The sequence below is a fragment of the Rhinopithecus roxellana genome, chromosome 8 (assembly GCF_007565055.1).
Source record: "Rhinopithecus roxellana isolate Shanxi Qingling chromosome 8, ASM756505v1, whole genome shotgun sequence".
NCBI classification, from domain to species: Eukaryota; Metazoa; Chordata; class Mammalia; order Primates; family Cercopithecidae; genus Rhinopithecus; species Rhinopithecus roxellana.
In genome coordinates this window covers 45,321,308-45,346,063 of record NC_044556.1, presented here as the reverse complement: position 1 = coordinate 45,346,063, position 24,756 = coordinate 45,321,308, and the positions used below count along the sequence as shown (strand labels likewise).

The 24,756-nt window shown below is 45.2% G+C and overlaps 1 protein-coding gene and 1 pseudogene across 1 annotated transcript; both read left to right on the top strand.

Annotated features, from left to right (window-relative positions):
• Nucleotides 1–2,452: 2,452 nt before the first annotated feature.
• On the top strand, nt 2,453–22,886 carry LOC104681100 (putative neuroblastoma breakpoint family member 7). The gene is made up of 12 exons (XM_030935608.1): nt 2,453–2,564; nt 2,837–2,906; nt 5,427–5,636; nt 7,032–7,134; nt 7,958–8,172; nt 9,221–9,293; nt 10,724–10,935; nt 12,161–12,212; nt 12,973–13,145; nt 18,596–18,832; nt 20,781–20,995; nt 22,533–22,886. The coding sequence occupies exons 2-11, from the start codon at nt 2,888–2,890 to the stop codon at nt 20,984–20,986; spliced, it is 1,500 nt and encodes a 499-aa protein (XP_030791468.1). The 5' UTR covers nt 2,453–2,564; nt 2,837–2,887; the 3' UTR covers nt 20,987–20,995; nt 22,533–22,886.
• A 240-nt stretch (nt 22,887–23,126) lies between these two features.
• On the top strand, nt 23,127–24,195 carry LOC115899095 (annotated as a pseudogene).
• The last annotated feature ends 561 nt before the right edge of the window (nt 24,196–24,756 follow it).

Here is a 24,756-nt window from a genome sequence, read left to right as displayed (position 1 = left end):
TCTGGCACTCCTTTGGTTCTTTACCTTTCTCCTTATGGCAGCATCCTCCCCTTAATCCCTGGCACATCCTCCGTAGCAGAATTGGTCAGATATTGCCCATGTCATGGTCCTGACCATCTCCATGAGGGGCTGTCCTTGTGACCCCTTGCTCCTTTGGGACTCTCTTCGCTGACCTGACCTCTCTCAGTCATGATTGCTTTCAGCTGATCTGGCTGGCTTAGAAGAAAACCTAGGACTGTAGAGTCCCAGAACCAATCTCTGCCCTTCAAGAGAGGAAGAAAGTAACAGGGGTCTTCATCGAGAAATGACCCACATGAGGGCCTGGACTCTCCAGCAGTTACAGCAGAGGAAAGTCTCTGAAAAAGAATGGAGGGGCTGAGATCCAGGCTGGGAAAGCAGGTTGTGTCAAGCACTATTTAATCCTTATGTGCTCCCTGCCCCAATCTACCAGCCAGCGAATGACAACTGACCGAGTGTAAGTACTAGGACTACAGAACCGTGATAAAGGGTTTGTCCAAGGAAATGCCCTTTTACTATTTTTGTTTTCACAGTGGAAATTGCTATTTTTGATCCAAAGTTTTCTGAAACGCAGCAGTGAGTTCCTGGAGGGTGAGTTAGGTGCTTTGGACAGGGAGGCTGAGGCCAAGGCTTGTGTGGTCGATCTGCTGCCACCATGTGGTGACGGAGCCTGGGAGAGGCTTAGTCTTTCTTGGCTTCACTTTCCTTGTCAGTAAGGTAAGGGCTTATTGCTCCCCTCTGAGGTCCCTTCCTGCTGTGTTTTCTCTGAGTCTCTGAGGAACTGAGATGGTTTTTAATGCTGCCCAGGACCTGAAGCTGAGACCTGATTCTGTGTGTCTTCTGCAGGAGCCTGAGCTGAGTCCACACCCTGGAAGCCCAGAACTGAGGGAACAGATGCAAGAAAGAAAGTCAGCAGGTTTAGGGGAAGAGAATAACCACAAGCCATTGGTAAATAAAAACCAAAGAAGGGGAGAATAAGGACAAATTGGGTCAGAGGCTTCAGGGGAAATGGGCAATACCCACCATCATCCAGGCTCTCAGGGAGCAGCGTGAGCTGAGCAGTGGGGACTGAGAGAGAAACTTACTCTCTTGACTCAGAGCTGGTTTGTAGTGAGGGGAAGCAGCAACTTCAAGACGGGATGCCACTGTGAGCCGCCGCCCCAGACCCAGGACCCTTGAGCCTGGGGCTGCCGTAGCAGTGGATGCGCTTCAGGTCAGTGTGGGTTAGAGGGAATAACCATGCTGGGAGAAGGGTTGGAGACATCCATTCTTACATTAAACAGCTCTGCCCTGGGTCAAGTGCCAGAGTAAGTGTCCCTTGCTTTTATATGAAGCATGATACTAATAATATTCTTCTGTCCTTACAGCTGAGGGAGGTTTCTCATAAATATTTACTGGGTATTTAATTTTCTTTGTACTGTGCTAGGTACTTGGGAGTCAGATATTTAATGTCTCTCCAAAGGAACTCAAGTCAGTGAGTGGGAAAACACAAGCAGATCATTTCAACAAAATATGGTAGTTCTACCAAACTGAGGTGTTGTAGCAGCCCAGAGGATGGGAGGGTATGCCAAAGGGCATTGCTCCTAATGACAGGGGGAACCATAAGAGAAAATTTTCAGGACAGACCAGTCTTCCTCTAAGCTTCCACAGGGGATGATCCTGGGGCATGGATGGTGTAAAGCAGGTGCCTCTCCAGGGAAGGGGATTTGCAGCATCCTGAGAGAAAGAGCATCCCTTACAAGACATTTGGGACAGAAAATGTAGGTGAGAGGATTGGAGGTTTGCAATCACTTTTATTCAATCATTGATGAATACTGCTGAGAGGCCCCTCCATGTTGGGCCCTTAGCTAAGAACCATGAACATAGAGATGAGTAAAATAGGATCCCAGCTTTCATAGAATTCTCAGTCTAGTGACCGGTGAGTCATGAGAAGTGTAGTGATGGTGGGTTCATTGGAACCAGTGGCCCATGCCACATGAGATGACCTCAGTGGATGGCCTGGTTCCCCTTCTGGTTGTTTCCAACAGCTGGATGACCTGTCCTGGGCCAGTGAGCCTGGACTTCAGCCATATTTCAGCATCTCAAGGTATAGTATGCCAACACCTCAGCTCCATGTTGAGTCAAACAGTTAACACAGCCAAGGTATTCAGAGGACACTAATGATATCAGTAGCTACTGACTATTTCCTGGCCAGGTGGGGAAATAAAGAAGTAAGTTTAATAAGTCTTCTAAATTTGTCCTTGCCATTATGATAAACAACTGTATCTTGATAATTAATTATATTATGGCAAATTAATTATAACTTGCCATAATGATAAATAACTTTATCCTGAGTACAGCAGAGACACAAGCCCTTCAGGACACATGCCTGAGGCAGTGACAGTCTGACTTTGAAACAGTGGAAGACCTAGTTTCAAATTCAAGTATGCTTTGAGTAGAAATTAACTTTACCTCTTTCTGCATGGCAATGGGGCCAATCTTCCTTAAGGTGATCCTTACAAGAAAAGGAATCATACTGCTAAGAATTCAGACTTCAGCAGACATGGGTAAGTAAGGAAGTCTTATAAATCTATTCTAGCCTCCTAGCAAGAAACCAGAAATTTAGCAAGTTCATTCATGTTCAGGACAGTTGTGTTCACTAGATGAGAGGCACTGAGACATGAAGAACAGACTGCCTATTAAAAGAGAAAGCATTCCTTCCTGTCCTAGGACATCACTGCCAACTTCAGGAAGTGGGAGCACAGCTGCCTGCTCTACAGTATGGGTTGCCTTTGTGTCTGGAATGTGTCTGACGTCCTGATCTCTGTGCCCATTTCAGGCAGCCTTGGGAGGAGCCCGAATCACTGATGGAATTGGACAGTGCGTGGAGATGGTTCAGCAGGACAAGGGTAAGAGCAGGGGCATGACCAGGTCATACCAAGAGACAATGAGTGGCACTGATGAGGACAAACAAAGATAAAATCAAAAGTTTGTGCTTCGACTTCAAAAACTCAAACCAGTAACTAATTTGCTCTTATAAATAATAACAAGTATTTTTCTATTTACATGAGAATTTAATCTCAAAACAGAAATCACAAAAATATTAAGTCCAGGGCATAAAACCTAAACCATAGCTTATATTTATTCTTTCTGAATAGAGCAAATAGTAAAATCTTCTTCATAAAACATACATTGTGATTATAAAAAGGCAAAAGTCTTAGTGAGAATCATTGGTATTCCATAGAAGAGTGAATTAAATACAGTCAAGGGAAGACCCAGGTCTCATACTTCTATTGTATATTCCAAAGTTCCAGGGAAATTCCAGGTGATAGAGGTTATTTCCCATACTGTTAAAGCAAGGTTGCAGACACTTCTGAATTTTGGTCCCAGTACTCTAGGAGGGTACATCTCTGACCTGGAAAATAATACAGGAATGTATATTCTTCCCGTGACTCATTCTGGTCATTCTTCCAGCATCACAAAAACCAAAAAAATGGAAATATGGCCAAATACATGATTTGCTATCCCTCTTCTTCAGGCTTCTTGGCTGATTCTTATGGATAATAGCATTACTTTAAGGATTGTGATGAAGATATGACGTCCAAATATGTGCAGTTTTGAGCAAAATGCCTGGTACAAATTGGTCAATGAATAATTACTGAATAATTATATGAATATTTACTGAATTTATGTATCCCATGAATAATTACTGAATAATTGTTGTGATTGCTTTTATTGGCAGTGCTCAAAATTCATCCCTGTGTGGCCTCAAGTAAGCCACGTAACTTTGTGAACCTGCAGTTTCATTATCTTTTAAATGAAAAAACTTGACAGATTTTCATTCTGCCACAGAATGTCAGGTCTCCCAGACACCAGAAAATACATTGACTTAAAGCCTTTGATAGATCTCAAAGCAGTATCCTTACACAGTGTAGTTGGAGGATGGTGGGGGCTGCAGAGAGGGATGCTTTCAAATGGGATTGATCCAGTCCTCCTTCCTTCACTTCCACATGAATGCTGGGCAGCCCAGGGTCACACCCACTGCACCCTCAACTCAGGCTAGTCCAGCAGCCAAACTGAGGGAGACCCGGGCTACAGAACAGTCTCCCCAGTTCCAGGGTCACAAAACCTAGGTGGGGATGAAAGCTGAGAAAGTGGTTCAGGGGACCACTCTTTCCTACTCGTTCCTCTCACCTCAAACTCACCTACTGCACAGCAACACTGAGGATCATCAACTACCAACTACTATCACCAAGTCCATGACCTTGATGTTGCCATGTTCTGTTAGTGGAATACAACCACACATCAGTGGTGTTAGTCCAACTCAGAAAAATATACATCAAGCAGTATTCCATAAGAACTGCTCATGGCCCTGTTCTTTTCAATATATGGGAAAACTGAATGAAAACAACAAAATAGTATCAGGTTTGCAAGACTTCCCAAGATAGATGGTCACATGTGTTTTCAGGAGATCCCTATATAAATGATTTTGATCACTTGATACCTTGAAAAGAGCTCTCATGGGCCCAGAATGACATCCATAAGTGACAAGTATGAAATGTAGTGTTCAGTCATATTAAAAAAAAATCATCCCACACAGAGGAAGAGCTTTGGACATAGGAATGTCAAACTGGTCTTAAATATAATGAAAAGCCAAGATGGTGCCCCAGTAAGGAAAAAGAAATCAACAATGGGATGCAGCAAGAAGAATACTGAGAGAGGAAATAAAACATTTTAAAAAAAGGAATTATTCATTCACTTTCTAGTGGATACAGAAAAAACTGCAGAAGACCCACAGGATATCATGGCAGTCTAAAAGTTTGATATCTTACACTGTGGAAAAGCCTTAAATTCTATTTTAACATAAGAGAAGGTGGTGTGACTGACTTCATGACTACCATGTAGAAAACATAACCTGTTGGGAAACTATTTCTGCCTTGATGATTTTATACATGCAAGAGATGAACAATGAGGAATATGCTTAGATGTATTGGGAAAGAGATGGGTCTGTGGCATTGTCACAAGGGTACACATATACTTAGAGTGAATGCTGAAGGATTGATCCCCATCGGTGGTGACCTCAGGTGAGACCATGGCGCCTGTGTTTCAGCAAAGCCTGGGCAATTGGAACACAGGGCTCCTAAGATTCCATGACACCCCCACCTTCTAATTCTGTTATTGCAACTGCAGACCGTTACCTGGCACGCTGGCTGCTACCTACCTCACTCTTGTCAGAGTCTGAGCTACAGGCAGTACCTTCAACTCTGAGCTCTTCAAACCTTGTTTTTGCAGTTAAGGACTGTAAAGTGATCACGTTTTTCTCAACAGTAAGTTAAGAAGTTCAGTTACTGACATCCCTCAGTCCTGATTATACCTATTTGATTTCACCAGTTTTTAACCCATCATGTGTTTGCGTTTCTTTTCCCCAGTCCCTGGCTCCACCTCTTCTGCCACAAACGTCAGCATGGTGGTATCTGCTGGCCCTTGGTCCAGTGAGAAGGCAGAGATGAACATTCTAGAAATCAACAAGAAATTGTGCCCCCAGCTGGCAGAGAAGAAACAGCAGTTCAGAAACAGCAAAGAGAGATTTCTTGTAACTCAAGTGGCCTGCTTCCTGGCCAGCCGGCAGAACAAATACAGTAAGATCTATAGGCTCACCATCGCAAAAGTGATGACGTCCTGTCTTCTCTCTGAGAAACTAAATGCTCTCTCCATCAAAAATAATTTCTTCCTTCCCGTACTTCTAGGAAAACAGAAATGGGTATTTTAACATTTTGTTAAGGTTGGAAGACAGAGGTACCAAAGTATTTAGCAACTTTCCATGTTTGCAGTCAGGTGGTGGTGGGACTAGAGTTCAAATCCCAGTTATTGATTTCTGACACAGGTACAGCACCACCTGTTTTCTCAGCAAGAGGCTAAATCATGTTACTAGAATCCTCTCTGTACCATAAAAGATTATGCAGACAAGTAGCATCTAGTCTGTTGGTCTAAATGTCTGGGACTCATGAACTTCCATTCAGTTCAAGTCTCTGTTGAGGCCCAATAGGCAAAGCTCTGTTCTGGGGACCCTGGGGGAAACGTGATGTTAGTACACAGTACCCCTGCTGAGGAGCTTAAAGAGAACTCTGCTCCTAATAGAAGCTGTAGTATCTATAAGTGACAGCATCAAGAGCAGGGAGTACCCTGGTGAGAGGGAAGTCCTGCTTCCTGGGACACTGGCTCTTGTCCCTAAAGAGGAAGAAAGATGGCACCCAAGACTTTGTGAAGGTAGCAGTGTGTAGAGCAGGGACCCTGGGCCAGTGTGCTGGGCTCCATCTAAGTTGCTTGTCTTCTCTGTTCCTCAGCTTCTTCATCCATCCATAGGGTACTATAATAATACCTACCTCTATAAGTTGCTGCAATGAATTACATGACCTATTTCTTGTAAACCTCCTGGAACAGTTATTGGCACAGAGCAAGCACTATTAGTTCTTCATTCTACTGTTTCTAACTTAACAGAAACTTGATTAGTATTTGGGCATATTTCCTTCATGGCTTTATGGTCTTATGCCTTATATTTTATGCAATTTATCCAGATAGTATTTTTAAAATCTTTGACATAGTTGTGCTTGAAATTCCCAGTAAAAGGGAAACCATCAGTCCCATAGTCCTAGGGGCCTTCCCGACTCTACGGAAAATTACTTCATGGCCCAGTGCAGTGTTTACAGGAGAGGCTGCAAGGCTTGGGAAAGTGGCCCAGGATTCAGAGTCAGACCTCAGGGGCTGTGAATTCTGACTCCACTTCATTGTGGTTGAATCATCTTGTCAACTTGGTTGGTTTGCCCTTGAGTTTCTCTTTCTTCATCTCTAAATTTTGGAGGATCAGATGCCAGAAAGTTGGGAGACCGAAGAGTAAAGATGTGGAAATCCCTGCCTAGAGCCAGGTACTGGGGACAGTTTTGTCCTTGGGATGGACCTGCCTCCTGCCCTGTAGGCAGTGACCACAGCAGCATGTCCAGCCTTCCACTGAGGCAGGCGTGTCTGTCTTTTCTCAGAGTTTGAAGAATGCAAAGACCTCATACAATCTATGCTGAGGGATGAGCTGCAGGTCAAGGAGGAGAAGCTTGTAGAGCAGCTTGGGCAAGCTGAGGAGCTCAGGTGAGGGGGCCCCGTGGGGGCAGGTAGGTGGGCAGGTGTATAAATCTCTGAAGTACAGCAGCTCGGCGGGGAGAAGTAAGAGCTAAGCTGGGCCAGGGGAAGGGCAGGAATTGCCATGGCAGGCTCACGACACACAAATATTTATCAGAGAACAGGATAATAATAAGTTATGGGTTGCAGTTTTTTCTCAGAACCTTGTTTTCTCTTTTTCAAACAAGTAACTGTTGAGGTGAAACTTGCATAACACGAAATTAACCAAAGAAGTGGGAACAACCCAGCAGCATTCAGTATACTCAAAATGGTGCACCATCACCACCGCACTTATCCTTAGTCACAATTACCTCCTGACTGACTGCGGCGTCTCATTCCTTCACTCAATCAATGTTGCCTTCTCGACCCTGTCATTCTTTTCTTCTTTTGTCTTTTCAATTCACCCCATCTGCACCCGGCCTCATTTCTGTACATGGCTTTGTATCTAGTCGCTGCAAGATGCACTATGTGTATTTTCACATGGAAATGTCCATGGCCAAAGTGAGGAACTGAAAGGATGTCTTTTTGAAACTGATTTAGAAAGACCTACTTTTGTTTACAAAAGAGAAAGATGAATGCAACATTGTCGAGGATCTTTCAGTTGCACTCTCTGATATAGAGGAAGCCTGTAAAAAATTTTTTTTCTTTTGGCCACAGGCATTTCCCCAAACATGTGTTGACCTTCTGCTTGGAGGTCTCCTTGAGGACATTGTCTCAGAGATCTCTGTTGCAGTATTAGAACTGATCACTCATCTCTTTCCACTACTAAATTTTCTCTACTGTGTCACCTTAGGCAATATAAAGTCCTGGTTCACTCTCAGTCACGAGAGCTGGTCCGGTTAAGGGAGAAGTTACGGGAAGGGAGAGATGCCTCCCGCTCATTGAATCAGCATCTCCAGGCCCTCCTCCCTCCGGATGAGCCTAACAACTCCCAGGGGCAGGATCTCCGAGAGCAGCTGGCTGAGGGCTGCAGGCTAACAGAGAACCTCATCCACAAACTCAGCCCAGGTAAGGTGGCCACAGGCCCTGATGACCCAAAACCCCAGGCTTATTAGAGACTCCAGACCTCCATACCTCCACAATGACAGTTGTATTGGTGGTGTTTTTTTCCACTAAACATATGTGGCCATGACGTGACCAGGACTTCCTGGGTAAGAACAGAGCTGGGAAACCCATGGGGTTGGAGGTCACAGTATTGCAAATGTCCCTCCTTCCTTGATGGAAGGTGGTCTTTGGAACAAGAGGCAGCATCTGTCTAGTTTTAAAGGACAGGAAGGAGGCTGTGATGGGAGGGCGCTTGTTAGAGTGAAAAGAACTCTGGACTAAGAAGGTTCCCAGGCTCTATCTTTAGCAATGTCCTTAGTAACTGTCGGTGAATGATTGATTTATCCTTCCTGGGTTTCTCTCTGTCTGCAAAGGTAGGCAAATTGTCTCTTGCAAGGGCCTGAAGCATCCAAATGTGGGAACACTTACAACTGCTTTTCAAAATGAGATGAAGCCGCTCGCCGTGTGGTGTTGGAGAAGGCACTTGATGTGGGGGCATTTGGTGGTAGGAAGGGCTTCAGACTGGAGCACTCCCCATGCAGAGGATGTCCCTGAATAACACAGCAGAAGCCACTTGGAGGGCCTGTGAAGTCCCCTGATGTATAGAAGATTGTGGGACAAGTTTGTTTGTCCTCTCCTAAGAGAAAGAATTAGGTTCTAAATGTGAATTGTGACAGGACACCAAGCCTGTGCCTGGGAATCAGATCTGTGGTGGGATGGGGGAGACAGCTGCCAAAGTCCAGAGACAGGCTGCACAAGGCTCTAGTGATATGGGGACCAAAAGGTCTTTTCAATATTTGGCCACATCTTGCTGGTGGCCCTCCAGATCAGAAATGCATTGCCTGATGGATCAGGAAACCATGCCAGGGCATTTTGTTAAAGATAAAACATGAGAGCTTTCAGTTGAACGGTGACCCATGCCTAGATGTTCATGTCTCTGTGCACATTGGGCTGACTGTGCTTGCAGAGTGTGAAGTAGGAAATATCTGAACGAACATTTCTGTATTCACAGAAAATGATGAAGATGTGGATGACGACGTTTACGCTGAGGAGGCTGAGAAAGTACGGGAATCATGCGCCCCCAGGTAACACTGCATAATCATGAGCAATAATTGTTGCGGGAAGTCAGGGACCCTGGATGAAGGGACTGGCTGAAGCCGCGGCAGAAGAACATAAATTATGACGATTTCATGGACATTATCCCTTCCCCAGTCAATACTCTTGTGATTTCCTATGCCTGTCTTTACTTTAATCTCTTAATCCCATCATCTTCGTAAGCTCAGGACCCTGTGATGATTGCATTAACTGCACAGATTGTTTGTAGACCATGTGTATTTGAACAATATGAAATCTGGACACCTTAAGAACAGGATAACAGCGATTTTTAGGGAACAAGGGAGATAACTTCAAAGTTTGACTGTCTGTGGGCCAGGTGGAACAGAGCCATATTTCTCTTATTACCAAAAACAGGTAAGATAAATATTGCTGAATTCTTTCCCCAGTAAGGAATATTAATAATTAACAGCCCTGGGAAAAGAATACATTCCCAGAGGAGGCCTCTGAATGGCTGCTCTGCGAGTGTCTGCCTTATGCAGATGTAGATAGGGATGAAACACGCCCTAGTCTCCTGCAGTGCCCTCGGGCTTGCTAGGATTAGGAAATTCCAGCCCGGCAAATTCCAGTCAGACAGGTTCTCTGCTCTTGAACCTTGTTTATTGATGACAATGCATGCACGGCTGGACATGGAAGTTCATTAGTGATTCTAGTTTCGCCCTGACCTTGTGATCTTGCCCTGACCTCCTTCCTTGTGATCTTTTGTCACCCTTGAAGTATGTGATCTCTGTGACCCACACCCTATTCATCACTCCGTCCCTTTTGAAAATTGCTAATAAAAACTTGCTGGTTTTACAGCTCATGGGGCATCACGGAACCTGCCGACATCTGATGTCTCCCTCAGACACCCAGCTTTAAAATTTCTCTCTTTTGTACTCTTTCCTTTTATTTCTCAGACCAGCCTATGCTTAGGGAAATAGAAAAGAACCCACATTGACTATCGGGGGTGGGTTCCCCTGATAAATAATGGATGGTAAAATATGAAAAAGGTCTAGGAGGCACACCCTCTCTGGCAACTACAATGGGCCAAAAGCCTGCATTCCCCTGGCCACGGTATGTTAAATTCAACCCAGCTTAGACACAGGGTGTGGCAGCTGTTATGGTTCTCTGTAGGTGCTGAGTGTCATGCCTGTACCATACAGGGATAATTGAGTCTCCATCCTCCTCAGCTCCTATCTGCCCAGTACAATGAACACCAACTGCTGTCTTCCTCTTTGGCTCCCATAGCAGCCATGCTCTGTTGCAGAGAGTGGAGGCATGCCTGTTCCCTCTTAAAAGGAACCTCCTGTTTGCTTTCTGGGACCACTCTCTTATGCCTCCTGTCAAAACTAGCTAGGACTCCCTGGAGTCCAATCCCTCTCTGTTTAATCTTCTGTCATATCTGTGTCACCTGGCTCATCAGGGAGGTGCAGAAGGCTGAAGAGAAGGAATTCCCGGAGGACTTACTGGAGGAATGTGCTCTCGCTTGTTCAAATAGCCACGGTCCTTCTGACTCCAGCCAGCCTCACAGGAAAACCAAAATCATATTTGAGGAAGACCAAGTTGACTCTGCGCTGGTTGTAGACAGTGAACTTGCTCATGATGAAGGGGAGGAAGCTCTAAACATTCTCCCAGGTAGCCTCTATATTCTTTGTCCCTGGTACCTCTGTCTAGGCTGAGGAAGATCAACTCTGAAGATAGGCTGTATCCACACAAATTGGTTTGAATCAAAAACTAGGATGGGATACTAAACACATTTATCAGGGAGTTTTCCTCTCCTCCTCCACCCATGTCATGCCTCTGTCTCCCTGGGCCCAGTATCAAGTTACTGGACCCCAGGCAAGTGTGACAAACTCATACTCACCTGAGTGCAGGAGGTGTAGAGGAAGTACCTGTCAGGCCTGCCAGTTTTGATTCAGTATCTCTCATCACGTGTAATTATTCATCTGTCCCTAAACAATGTCCATGGAGTTTCTATTCCTTTTTAAGGAAACTGGCAGCCTTGCCTTTGTATTTGGAGATATTGTTCCCCAGGTTTCACTGTTCTCAGCTTCAGTCTTGATCTCCTTTAAGTCAACTTGCTTAGCTGCTTAGTCGCTTTGAAACCTGGACGGAGGTTTCAAAGGTTTCTTTACCTTGCTGATATGTTTCCATAAAGTAAGGCTGGGCCCTGGTTCTCCCCATCAATGGCTGATGTGATGTTTCTTTGTAGCATCACAGATTCTTTTTTTTTCTTTTTCTTTGAGACGGAGTCTCACTGTGTCGCCCAGCCTGGAGCAGAGTGGCATGATCTTGGCTTACTGCAGCCTCACCCTGCTGCATTCAAGTGATTCTCCTGCCTCAGCCTCCTGAGTAGCTGGGACCACAGGTGTTCACCACCACACCTGTGCCCACTCTCAAGACATTGGACCCAGGCAGATGTGACAAATTCACACAATTGTGATTTTGACTCATGGATTTGTAGATTTCCTCCTTCATTCTAGTTTCAGTGTCTAAAATCCTTGCAACCAGGAACAAGCTGGGTATTTGATGAGACAGGGCTGAATACTGCAGTTTTTCTCCTAGAAATTGTTTGGGGCATTTGCTTTAAATTGATTGGAAAAATATTGCATAACCCTTTGCACAAATTTGGGACACGTGATATTGGGATAATGATGTACCAGAATAGGAATACTTCACCCATAGGCTCAGGGATGAAAACAAAGGAATCTCTATCATGGCAGACCCTCAGGCCTCATAAAGTATATCTGTCACAGTGTCCTGTTCTCATGCCAAGGAGACTGATATTCCTGTTTTAGGATTGGGCAGTGGATTGCTACGTGAATAGGGGAATCATCTTAATGTGTCTGACTAATTGCAGAAATTGAAAAGGAGCAAGAAGAGGAAGAAGATCAAGACTCACCATGCCCCAGGTAACTTTGAGTAATTGTGGACATTTAACTTATTGTTGACATCTGGAGATGCCAGATGCAGGGAAAACAGAACATACCTGTTCATTCATTCAGCCAATCATGAAATAGCCATATTAGCAATGTTAAGATTATCAATGTGGAATAATTATTAAGCAGGATTATTAGTTAATATTAATATTACTGGTCAACATTAATGAAGTTGCCTCTTTTCATTTTACACCTATATTTGTTTCTCTTGTTAATTCCTTCAAAATTGTACTAATCTTTATTCGGTTGACTTGGTTGAACCAATCAATCACATTTTCTGCAGTTTCCTTTTCACTTTAAGTCTTTTTGGCTTAAAGTGAACTTGAGATGCTCATCTGATATCTGCCTCTTTCCCTTTATATTTGCAAATATTTGGGAGCAGGAATGTAAATACAAATAATTTATATCATGCTAAAAATTTGAGAACAAGAGATGTTGAGGTCATGGTAACTCCATCAGTCTATGAAGACACAGGGGCCTGTTGCGTGTGCCATGTCACAGCTCTTTGGTACAGGAATCGTTCCGTCTCCTTCCTTTCCAGCTCACTGTCTACCCAGGACACTGAGCACCTGCTGCTCTCTCTCCTGCTGGAGATAGAGAAGGATTGTTCTCTCTCTGAGGGGACTATCCTTTGCTTCCTCTGGCCCCTCCTGTTGGCCTCTCTGTAGAACTACCTGGGCACTGTGGTTTCTGTTCCCTCTGGTGTTTATCTTCTGTGTTCTTCACCCACCAGGCTGAGCCCGGAGCTGCCAGAGGTGGAGGAGCAGGACGTCCCGCAGGACTCTCTGGATGAAGTTTACTTGACTCCTTCACTTCCCCATGACCTGTCTGACTGCCAGCAGCCTTACAGCAGCACGTTGTGCTCATTGGAGGATCAGCTCGCCTGCTCTGCTCTCGATGTAGCCTGTGAGTACTCCAGCCTGAAGGTCACAAAGCTCCACTGTTCTCCCAGGCAGCCTCTATATATTCTGTTTCCTGTAACTTGTGCAGGTGAGATGGATCATCTCTGCAACCAGGCCCTGTAAATTCAGAGTGTTTTGAATCTGGTTCTTGGATCCAGTTTTAAGCTCAGACATTCATGGGTAGAACCCCCTTCTCTTGTGCCAGGTGATTCCTCTGTCACCCGACCCCTTCTCACAAGAGCAGGGGGTAGGTATCAAAATAGGCCAGAGAGGGGAATGATGAGGGATCACTGCATACTCTCGGCCACAACAGCTTACCTGGAGAATTTTATATAACAGACTTCATTCCTTAAGATAGGGCATCTCTCTTTTCAGACATTATGTTGAACAGTGCCCTTCTCATCACATATCCTGAACAGCGCCCTTCTCTCTGGCCATCCACCTGTGCCGGCAGTTTTCCCCCATTATTTTGGAGGGCTGTTTCATGATTCCTGTGTTTCAAGCCAGATTCTCTACTACCTCCTCTGAGGTGGCTTCCCTCCACTGAAGGAGTCTAATGTCCCTTCCTCCATTAGTAGGGCCCCGTGGTTTCTTTCATGTGTGGGTTTGTGGTTTCAATCATGTGTTGTTTCAGTGCTATGTTCTCATGTAAACCATCAACAACTAGTGTCCCTGGTCAGGTGCTGGCCTAACTGATGAGCAAAGCGCAGTGGTTCTCATCCCCATGATCTCCGGCAAACTCCTCCTGTGAGCAAGTGCCCTTTGAGGTTGCTGTTTCATAGGGTGTGTAAGGAAAAAAACAATTTTCTTTTCTTCTCATTCATTCTGTTTTTTTTTTTTTTTTTGTACCATTATTCTGGGAATTTCATGTGGATTGTTAGTTTTACCCATCAAAACTCTTGTAGAAAGAGCAAGTAACGGCTGGGCGCGGTGGCTCAAGCCTGTAATCCCAGCACTTTGGGAGGCCGAGGCGGGCGGATCACGAGGTCAGGAGATCAAGACCATCCTGGTGAACACGGTGAAACCCCGTCTCTACTAAAATACAAAAAAATTAGCTGGGCATGGTGGCGGGTGCCTGTAGTCCCAGCTTCTAGGGAGGCTGAGGCAGGAGAATCGCTTGAACCCGGGAGGCGGAGCTTGCAGTGAGCCAAGATCACACCACTGCACTCCAGCCTGGGTGACAGAGCGAGACTCCGTCTCAAAAAAAAAAAAAAAAAGAAAGAAAGAGCAAGTAACTCTGTAGCGTCCCCCCTCTGAATATTTTGTCATGAGAGTAGTGACTGAAACTTTTGTCCTCCATTCTATTTTGGTCAGTAAACACCTTTCCTGCTGGAACCATCCTCTTTCCCGTTTTTCATTTCTCCTTGAGTTTCAAATAAGCAAAGGCTTTTGTAGGATCACAGCAATTTATTTATTTATTTGAGATGGGGTTTCACTCTTTTTTTTTTACTATGCTTTAAGTTTTAGGGTACATGTGCACAATGTGCGGGTTTGTTACATATGTATACATGTGCCATGTTGGAGTGCTGTACCTGTTAATTCATCATTTACATTAGGTATATCTCCTAATGCTATCCCTCCCCTGTCTCCCCACCCCACGACAGGGGGGTTTCACTCTTGTTGCCCAGGCTGGAGTGCAGTGGCGCAATCTCGGCTAACTGCAACCTCCACCTCCTGGGTTCAAGCGATTCTCCTGCCTCAGCCTCCCTAGAAGCTGGGACTACAGGCACCCGCCACCATGCCCAGCTAATTTTTTTGTATTTTTAGTAGAGGTGGGGTTTCACCGTGTTCACCAGGATGGTCTTGATCTCCTGACCTTGTGATCCGCCCGCCTCGGCCTCCCAAAGTGCTGGGATTACAGGTGTGAGCCACCGCAGCCGGCCCACAGCAATTCATAAAATGAAATAAAATACACATTGCCCTTGCACCTGTTATATGCATTGCCCCTGGCCAAGCAAGCTCTGTCCTTGCTATAACCCATTCAGTGCTCATGGGGCACTCGCAAGTGGGCGGTGGCATCTCCATGTTAGAGGTGAGGATGCTGAGGCTCAGCAAGTTCTCTTTGCTCACCAAGGATGCCCCAGCTAGTCACAGTGAGAACATGGGCCCCATGTCTGCCTGACTCCATGGTGCAATTGCTGTCATTTCTCTATAGTGGGATCTCTCAGAGACTCAGCTAGGATGAGTGCTTAAGCATTTTCCCTTTGTAGCAAATTTGTTGGAAATAATTTCAAGCTGAAACACAAAATTTGCTGATCTGGTACAAAGAACTTCTGTAGCCCCTCGCGTGTGTAACCCAGTGATAAATACCTTGGTGCACTTTGTCTGTGAGCAGAACCGGTGGCTCCTCCAGTCCCTCCAGGGGGACCTACAGCTCCAGAAGGCTCTCAGGGAAGGAAAGGTGCTGGTCTCTCCCTACCCTGTATCATGTGGGTTTCTGCTCTTAACATGGCAGTCTTGGAGCCCTTGTAAAGTTACTGGGCTCTGTCTCAGACCCCAACCAGGACCAGGCTCCCATGAGGAGGAAGAGAAATGCTCAGACACATGTCTCAGAAGTGAGATGCCTGTGATATGGGCCAGCTCTGCCAGGGCATCATGAAACGTGGGCCAGGAGAGGCCACATTCATCCATGCAGACAGGCTGAGATGCATGAATGCACTGTCTCAATTATACCAGGAGGCATCTGTGTGTGGGTTCCGATGATAACCTGTGAAGAGTCTGTACTGTTCACAGCTGTGACCCCAGCAGTGGTGCTGGAGTTGATGTGCTCCACCCATCCTCTCGCTTCAGGGAAAGTCACAGTAGAATCAGCGAGAATACAACCTAAATCATAACTTGATCACTTATTAGGACTTTCCCTACCTGCTCAACTAATATGTACAGTGTTTCAGAAGTTTGAGAACATGTTTTTCATTTTCTCCTGAAAATGCAAACAATATTCAAAGTATAATTTTAAGAAGACTTAGTATTCTGAAAAAGAGATAAGAGGACCTAACGAAATTAAGTGTTTAGAATTAAAAACATTCCTAGACATTGATTCTAAATCACACATGCAGAGGACAAGAATGGGAAGCCTGGGTTTGACCAGCCTTCCCCAACCAGATTTGTCCTTTTGAGATGTTTCCCCGTCTGCCCGATATGAACTACCATGAAGTCGCATTGAGTGTCCTGAGTGATGGTTAATGATCAGTAAACTGTGCCCTGAGCAGCTAAGGAAGCCACATGAGGCGGAGTGAAGGGCTCAGGGGCACCAAGTCCTAGAAGCTGGAAGGGACACCGTGCAGGGCTGTGCGGGGGAGGAGCCAGCCTGACTCCAGGGAAGAGTCTGTATGAGGGAGTGGTGAGAGGTGATGCTGGATAGGAACATGCGGCAGAAGTTAGAAGGAGCACAAAGGCAGGGCAAGGGGGAGAGTTGCACAGTGGGCAGTGGAGAGTTTTCAGAAGCAGAGTAGGGACGTGGAAAGAATGGGGCTTCTGGGCAATAAAATCGCTGAGACAATTGCTGAAGGGGTGGCCTGCCCCTCCACACCTGTGGGTGCTTCCCGTTAGGTGGAACGAGAGACTTGAGAAAAGAAATAAGACACAGAGACAAAGTATAGAGAAAGAAAAGCAGGGCCCAGGGGACCGGTGCTGTGCTTACAGAGGACCCACGCCGGCACCGGTCTCTGAGTTCCCTCAGTATTTATTGCTCAAAAGATAAGGGAGTAAATCAGCAGTAAGACATACAGATACACGGAGATGTTCCATTTCCCAGGGACGGGTAGGAGACAGATGTTTTTCTTTTACTGAGATTTAAGAGAATGGTGATGGCCTTTAACCACAAGCAGCCTTTAGGCATTTGTTTAACAAAGCACATTCCTTACAGTCCAAAATCCTTTAAACCTTAAATCACCACAGCACATGTCTCTTGCAAGGACAAGGTTGGGGGTAGGGTCACAGATTAACAGCATCTCAAATACAGAGCCAAATGGAGTCTCTTAAACTTACTTCTATCTATAATAACACAGTAACAGGCTGACCTCTCTTTTCCCCACAAATTGCTAGTGTGGAGATGGCAGAATCAGAGATAGTAGTTGGGGGCATGTATGAAGCCAGGCATCAGTAATGAGTCTGATACACTCTGCTCTCAGGAAGATGAAGGAGAACAGATACACAGAAGGCATTTTTAAGAAAGCCTAGAGAAATCTTGGTGAGAATGAGGATGTGCAGAGGGGAGAGAGAGGAGCCCTGCAGCAACGTGGATCAAGCCGTGCAGGCCCCGTCCCTCTTCTGAGGCAGATCTGGACTGGTGTGAGGCCACTGGAAGTCTTTCCTTAGTCCACTTTCTGAGAGTGTGATCTCCTCTTCCTGTGGAAATAGCGGTAATTTTTATGAGGGGTGCTGCCCGGACCCCACTGGAGGAGCGGGTAAGATGAGGACTGTGCTCGGTGTTATCTCCCTACAGAACCACACAGGCTGATCGGTAATACCTGTGGCCCCTAAGTGTCCGTGAGGGGACTGGTCCCTCTACAACATTGCTTATGGCTGCGGACACCCACTATATGGCAACAAGATGTATATGTGTGGGCAGGTGGTAAAGTAATTATAGGCAATGGAAATTCAAAATGTTTCAGAACTCTAAAAAGTTCGCCTCATGTAGTATTTGGTCTGTTGTAGGGGGCCCCAAGCCCCTGGGGCTGTGGTCAGCTACCTGTCCTGGGCCTGTTAGGCACCAGGCCGCACAGCAGGATATGAGCAGCCGGCAAGCGAGCATTCCAGCCTGAGCCCCGCCTCCTGTCAGGTCAGCGGTGGCATTAGATTCTCATAGAAGCGCAAACCCTATTGTGAAGTGTGCATGAAAGGGATCTAGGTTGTGCGCTTCTTATGATAATCTAATTAATGCCTGATGATCTGAGGTGGAACAGTTTCATCCCAAAACGATCCGCCTCTTTTCACATCCACCACCCCTGGTCTGTGGAAAAATTGTCTTCCACGAAACCAGTCCCTGGGACAAAGAAGCTTGGAGACTACTGGTCTACAGTGTCCCAAAACCCTTTTCTATGGTTCCTTCCCAAAGCCTGGAGGCTCTGAGTCCTCCCCTGTTCTTATACTCCTGTGTGTTGAGAAAAACAGCATTTCCTATGCTCTGAAGGCTCTCTAGAACATTCTTTCTAGGTTGCAGGATAGAGATTAATAATAACAGAATAATCGGCATGGCCTTGTTAGCCAATCCAAAGCCCTCTGGGCTGAAGTGGGGGTTTTTCACTTCAGGGACTTCCAGCCTGGGTACCTTCCATCTCAGCATCCCCAGGCACAGACTGGAAGTGACATCACCCCATTTACATGATGTCTGTCTTTGTGGCCTGGGCCACTGGGTGGCTCACCTCAGAGGCAGGGACACCAGAGATGGGTGTTCTGGGCATGATTAACAAAGGGAAAACAGAGCGTTCCTACTGAAGCCCCTTCTCCTTTCAGCTCCCACCCAGGTGGCCTGTCCTTACGGACCTTGGAGCGGAGACTTGAGCCACCACCTGTCAGAGGTGCCGGCTTCACAGGCACAGCCAGAGCCGAGAACCCTGGTGCCCAATTGTCTGCGACTGCAGCTGGATCAAGGGTTTGACTGTGGCTATGGCGTAGCCAGGCGGGGCGTTTCCTCCACCACCTGCAGCTTCACAGCCAATGCTGATCCTGGGAAGCAATGGCCCTCCCAAGGTAGGGAAGGAAAGGGAACCACGAAGCTATAATCCGGGTGTTGGTGATCATGGTGCTGTGAGGGGAGGAGGCAATGGGGTCTCTTCGCGCTCCCTCAGAGTCAAGTGGAAATCCACAATGTTCCAACCCAGTGAGGTGAGCAAGAGCCTGGGGTTTAGGATCAAATCTGCTCTCAGGTCCTGGGTTTAACCCTTACTCATTATTCACCTCAGCCCAGTCATTTGTGGTGTTGGCATTTACATCTCAGTTCTGTCATCCGAAAGACCTGAAAAATAATATCTACATTCAATCATTGTTGATAGCATTAATTATGATAATTTCCAAAGGGCTAATTCAATAAAAATTGCTCAATAAATCTATGAATATATGTTATCTAATTCTGTTATCTTTCTGGTAAATTAGCATTTAGGACATGACTTCACATGCAGTTTCATCTGAGGAAGAGTAACTGTTAGGATCTCTACTTTCTAGGGACCCCCTTCCTGTGTTTTCTTAGAAAGTCTCTTTTGCCAGTTTTCTCCCTCTCCATCAGAATCCCTTTTTAAGTCAATTTTTCCCTATCGAGCACTTTCAGTAACAACATATTAGGCACATTCAGTAACAGTGCAAACCCTGGGCCCGCAAGTCAGTCGCCTGACATATCCAGCTTCTTGCTCTGTTTCTTCCCCTCATTTTGAAATAAAGGAATAAAAGAGCAACCTTCTCATGGAAAGTGTACAAATCTGTGTCTTTTCTGAAACTCCATTTAGTTCGTCATCTCCACTCACGTCCACGGTCATATCCTTAGTTTCATTCTCACGGGGATCCACTTCTCCTCAGATTTCCTTAAAACCCTGAGTCACGTTCATCCTACTGTCTGTCCTACTCAATATCTCCTCCTGGAGCCTCTGAGGCTGCCTGTTGTTCATCTGTCAGGCAATGCCCTCAACTGAGGAATAAGGAGACCCAAGTCCTCAGGAGGAGGGAGGGTCACGTCAGGTAATGAGCACCATCTGGGTCCCTGCAGAGGACACACGGAAGATGCTCAGTGAGTGTCGGGGGATGTGTAGTCCCTGACATGTGCCCTGATAACTTCTAGTATTTAAACTGATTTCTTCCCACTGATGTCTCTTTTGCTTCTCCGTGGATTCCCAGTCAGGACTCACCCCGCTGGCTCCACACTGTAACTTGCTGGCTTTCCCAGGAGTCCAGACCACAAACCAGGCTCCAGGCAAGAGGACAGAGTGAAAGCCTTTTGTTTCATTCTCCTTTACCTGGTGACTTCTCCCTGCTGTCTAATAGGGCATTTGTTTCTCACCATGTCTTCTCTCTCTCGTTCGTCTTATTTTTCTAAAATTTTTTCGAATTTCAATGGACCAGATTATAATGTTAGTGAATATAATGTTAATTCAACATCTTCCACATCCCTGTGTAATTTCTTCCAATAGATTTTTATATATAAATATATGCATTTATGTCATTTGTCATATACATTATGCATATTTGGCATGTGTTTTTAATAAAATGTGTATATATGCAATATACGTATGATCATTTCATCAATATCCCAAGTTTTCCCAATTCTTTTCTCTCATATATTCATTTAACGTTGATTTTGCTTGATTTTTAGAATCTTCTCCCTCCCAAAACACAGCCTGTTTCCAGTGTGATTTCCTTGCCTTTGCCTTATCTACCTGGAAGCTATTTGTGTTTATTAATCCTGAGTTTCCCGAATACGTTTGTCAATTGGGATCACCTTTTCCTCCTGGCAATCTTGTCATTACTGGGTGATGCATGAAAAATCAACAATATAGAAAATACCAAAATGTATTCCTTGGCTTCCCTTTACCCCTTGGACTTTCTTGCCCAAGGCCACTTTCCTTCTCTTATGTTCCTCTTGGGTAGAAGAGAAAGTCACAGTAAGATCATGGATAACAGTGAACGCTGTTGGGTGTGGTTTCATTTTCAGAGCTGGGTTTAGAGCTTTCCCTTGGAATGAAGAACCCTCCCCAGCTAGAAGGTGATGCTCTTGAAGGCTCAGCTGACAACACACATGAGCATCAAGTCATTGGCCACATTCATGCTGCAAGTGTCCTAAAACCAAAGATGATCAAAAGAAAACTGCTGTTCAGCAAGTGGAGACTGGCATGCAGATTCCCTGGCCTGCAAGCTTAGGGTACAAAGGTAATCGCATCTATGGCTGTTAGCTGCACTCGCTCCTTATTTCTGTCTATGATGACCGCTCATTCTCCCGTTGCTTTTCTCTTCCCTATTTGTTCTCTCCAGCAGCTGCTATCACGTCTGACTGGTCTTATCTCTGTGTCTCATGGGCTGCCACCCTGCCAAGACCTTCCATTCCCATCTCCATCTGCTCTTTGCTCTCTGAACTCTGCTCTGTTCCCACTGCTACTGTCTTGGGAGTCCCTCTCGCTTCAGAGTTTTGTTGGTCTAGATATTGAGAATATTGCTAAAATGCCTTAAGGTGTAACCAGGTGTGGAATCAACTTCAGGGAATTGGGAAAATAAGTTGGACCATGGTTACAATCCCCGCTCTCTCTTTGCTAACTTCCTGTAGACTCTCTTGTTTTTCTTTTCTTTCCTGAGCCCCTTGGAAAGAATACTTATGATTATATTTCTCCTTTTTCTTTTTTTTTTTTTTTTGAGGCGGAGTCTCGCTCTGTCGCCCGGACTGGAGTGCAGTGGCCGGATCTCAGCTCACTGCAAACTCCGCCTCCCGGGTTTGCGCCATTCTCCCGCCTCAGCCTCCTGAGTAGCTGGGACTACAGGCGCCTGCCACCTCGCCCGGCTAGTTTTTGTATTTTTAGTAGAGACGGAGTTTCACTGTGTTAGCCAGGATGGTCTCGATCTCCTGACCTCGTGATCCGCCCATCTCGGCCTCCCAAAGTGCTGGGATTACAGGCTTGAGCCACCGTGCCCGGCCATATTTCTCCTTTTTCATGTTTTATTTGTAACCAACCAAACAAGCAGCAATGAAATCATATTTCTTTGTAAAACTTTATTCCTGTTCTAGGCAAGGTGACCCAACAGCCTCTCATGACTGTTGAGACCTCCAGACTGGAGCTTTTTTCTCCCTCCTTCCAAATGCTATTGAAAGGGCCTGAGGCTGGGCTGTGTAGTTCCCAGGTAGTTAATAGCAACCCATATGGCCTTAGTTTAATCTTAGCCCTGTGGCATCGCTGATCCTGTGTTGTGAAAGGCAGAACTGGATGTGGATGTGGTCTGAGGTCCCTGCTAATTCTCACATCCAGGATTCTTTCTGTGGCCCTCCCACTCCTCCCTTAAAAGACTGGGACATGGTGTTGTAAGGGGGTGGGTTTCTCTGCAAAGGGTCCTCTCCTTCTGCAGTGCTCTGTTTCTGAGCATGCATGGTTGATGCTGAGCACATCCTCACTGGGAAGTGTGAAAAGCAATCACTTTGCTCCAAACAGAGCTAATCAGGAAGGAAGGTACTGATGTTACCAGTTGCTGATGGGGTCCCTACATTCTGCACCCCAGGCTGACTGGAAGTTCTGGGGTGTTTCTTCTCACTTGGGGATGGCACCTGCCACTTCAGCCAGCCTGAGGCTCGGCCTTCAGCTGGTCCTCCCAGCAGGAGCTCAGTTTGCCCCTGGGTTATTACCACTTAGCAGTCCCTCGAGACTCAGCCAGACAGGATGAGACAAAGATGCTCATTTGATTTTTTTCTCCCTCTCCCCTACAGATACCAAATACTACTGAAAGGATGAAAAGATGTCATCAAAGTAGTTTTTTCACTTGTTGAAAAAGACTAAAACAGCAAAGCAAGTTCAAGATCAAACACAACACTGCAGGGATGCTTTGCCGAGGAGTGAACTTAAGACCATGAAATGCTGTTGATGATTTTAACCCACTGGGCCCCTTTGATTTGAGAAGCCACAGCCCTTCCCCATCCAATTGTGATCAATTGTGATCAGTATCTAAGGAGACCAATGCCCCGATGGACAAACAGCATTGAGAGGCTGTAGCCCTGCTTCTCTCAATTCCTATCCTGTAGAGAACGGGACTCAGGAGTTGCTGGCAGGAGACAGCGTGTCACCTAGGACTCTGCCAGTGCAGAGTATGAACAATGCCGTGTTCTTTCTGAAAATGCTTAGCTTGAGTTTCTTAGGAGGTAATCACCAGACAACTGCAGAATGTAGAACACTGAACAGGACAACTGACCTGTCTGCTTTACACAGTCCATATCACCACAAATCACACAACAAAAAGGAGAAGAGACATTTTGGGTTTGAAAAGAGTAGAAAGATAATGTAGCTACACTTCTGTAGTTATTTTGAACCCAAAGTATCTCCTCATCTTGTTGTTGTCATTGATTGTGGTGACATGGACTTGTTTGTAGAGGACAGGTCAGCTGTCTGGCTCAATGTTCTATATTCTGAAGTTGTCTGAAAATGTCCTCATGATTAAATTCAGCCTAAACGTTTTGCTGGGAACACTGCAGAGTCACTACTGTGAGTTTCCTACCTCAGCTCATCTGCAGGCAGAGAAGATCCAGTTCGTCCATCGCCATTATCGTGGTACTAGGACTGGTCACTTGGTTAAGGAGGGGTCTAGGAGATCTTTCGCTTGTAAAGGCACCTTATTTATAATTAATTTGGAAAGTGGCATGAAAAAGTATAAATATTGTGTATTCTAATGATCTTCCTCTGAACAGTTTATCATCAATCACCCCTGCCTGTGTCAGTTATTATATTTATATTTGTACATTGGAAATTTTCTATCTCAATGATTAGTATATACTTGTTTTTGCTGGCATTCTGTCATAAAAAGAATATTCCCTGCACAAATTTTAACTTTCATCCCAAATTAATTTTAGTCTATTAATGTTAGAATGTTTAAGTTTTGCTCTTTGAGGAAGACGCGGTCATAGGTGTTGCGGATCCCTGATCTGCACGCTCCTGCTCCTGGCTCACCGCTGTTTGCTGTCACCCGGGAACAAGTCGGTAAGGAACCGTGCAGCGGCCATGGCTTTTAAAGATACCAGAAAAACACTCATGGAGCTGGAGGTGGAATTCACCAAATTCGAATTACTCTAATCAGCTGCAATGTAAAATCCCTGGAGAAGGTGTGTGCTGACTTGATCAGAGGAGCAAAGGCAACGAATCTCAAAGTGAAATGACCAGTTCGAATGCCTACCAAGACTTTGAGAATCATTACAAGAAAAACTCCTTGTGGTAAAGGTTCTAAGACATGGGATCATTTCCAGATGAAAATCCACGATCCACTCATTGACTTGCAGAGTCCTTCTGAGATTGTTAAGCAGATTACTTCCATCAGTATTGAGCCAGAAGTTGAGGCAGAAGTCACCATTGCAGATGCTTAAGTCAACTATTTTAATAAATTGATTACCAGCTGTTAAAAAAAAAGAATGTTTAAGTTTTAAATCTGTTTAATTAAAAGGTTTTTGCCTATCACTCTGGCCTAGTGGATTTTTTACATATAATATTTTAAGCTTTTACTATAATGTTTGGTTTTGGTGGATAAGAATATGGATTAATAAAAACATTCTTATTTCCCTGTTTATATCTAAACTCTTCCATATTTTTGTCTATATTTACCATATGTTGTAGAGTGTATTTACTGTATTTCCTTGTTGATGTGATTTGTTTTCTTTGTGTGTGTGTTTGTGTGTCTGTGTGTGTGCCTTTTGTTTATTTAGGAAGGGTTTGTTTATTTAGCTCATGCTTAACAGTGCACTAAAAACATTTTAACGTCACTAGTCCCATTTTAACTTGACACACTTCTAATATATTGTTTATAAATGTTAAATTGTATCTTTCATCTTCAAATCTTTGTCACTATGACAATCAAAGACATTATTTTCCTCTTCTCTGACCTCTTTACCTGCCATTTCTTACAGTGTTAGTTCAACCCAAGCATATACCAGTGACAGCCTGTGTTTCCTA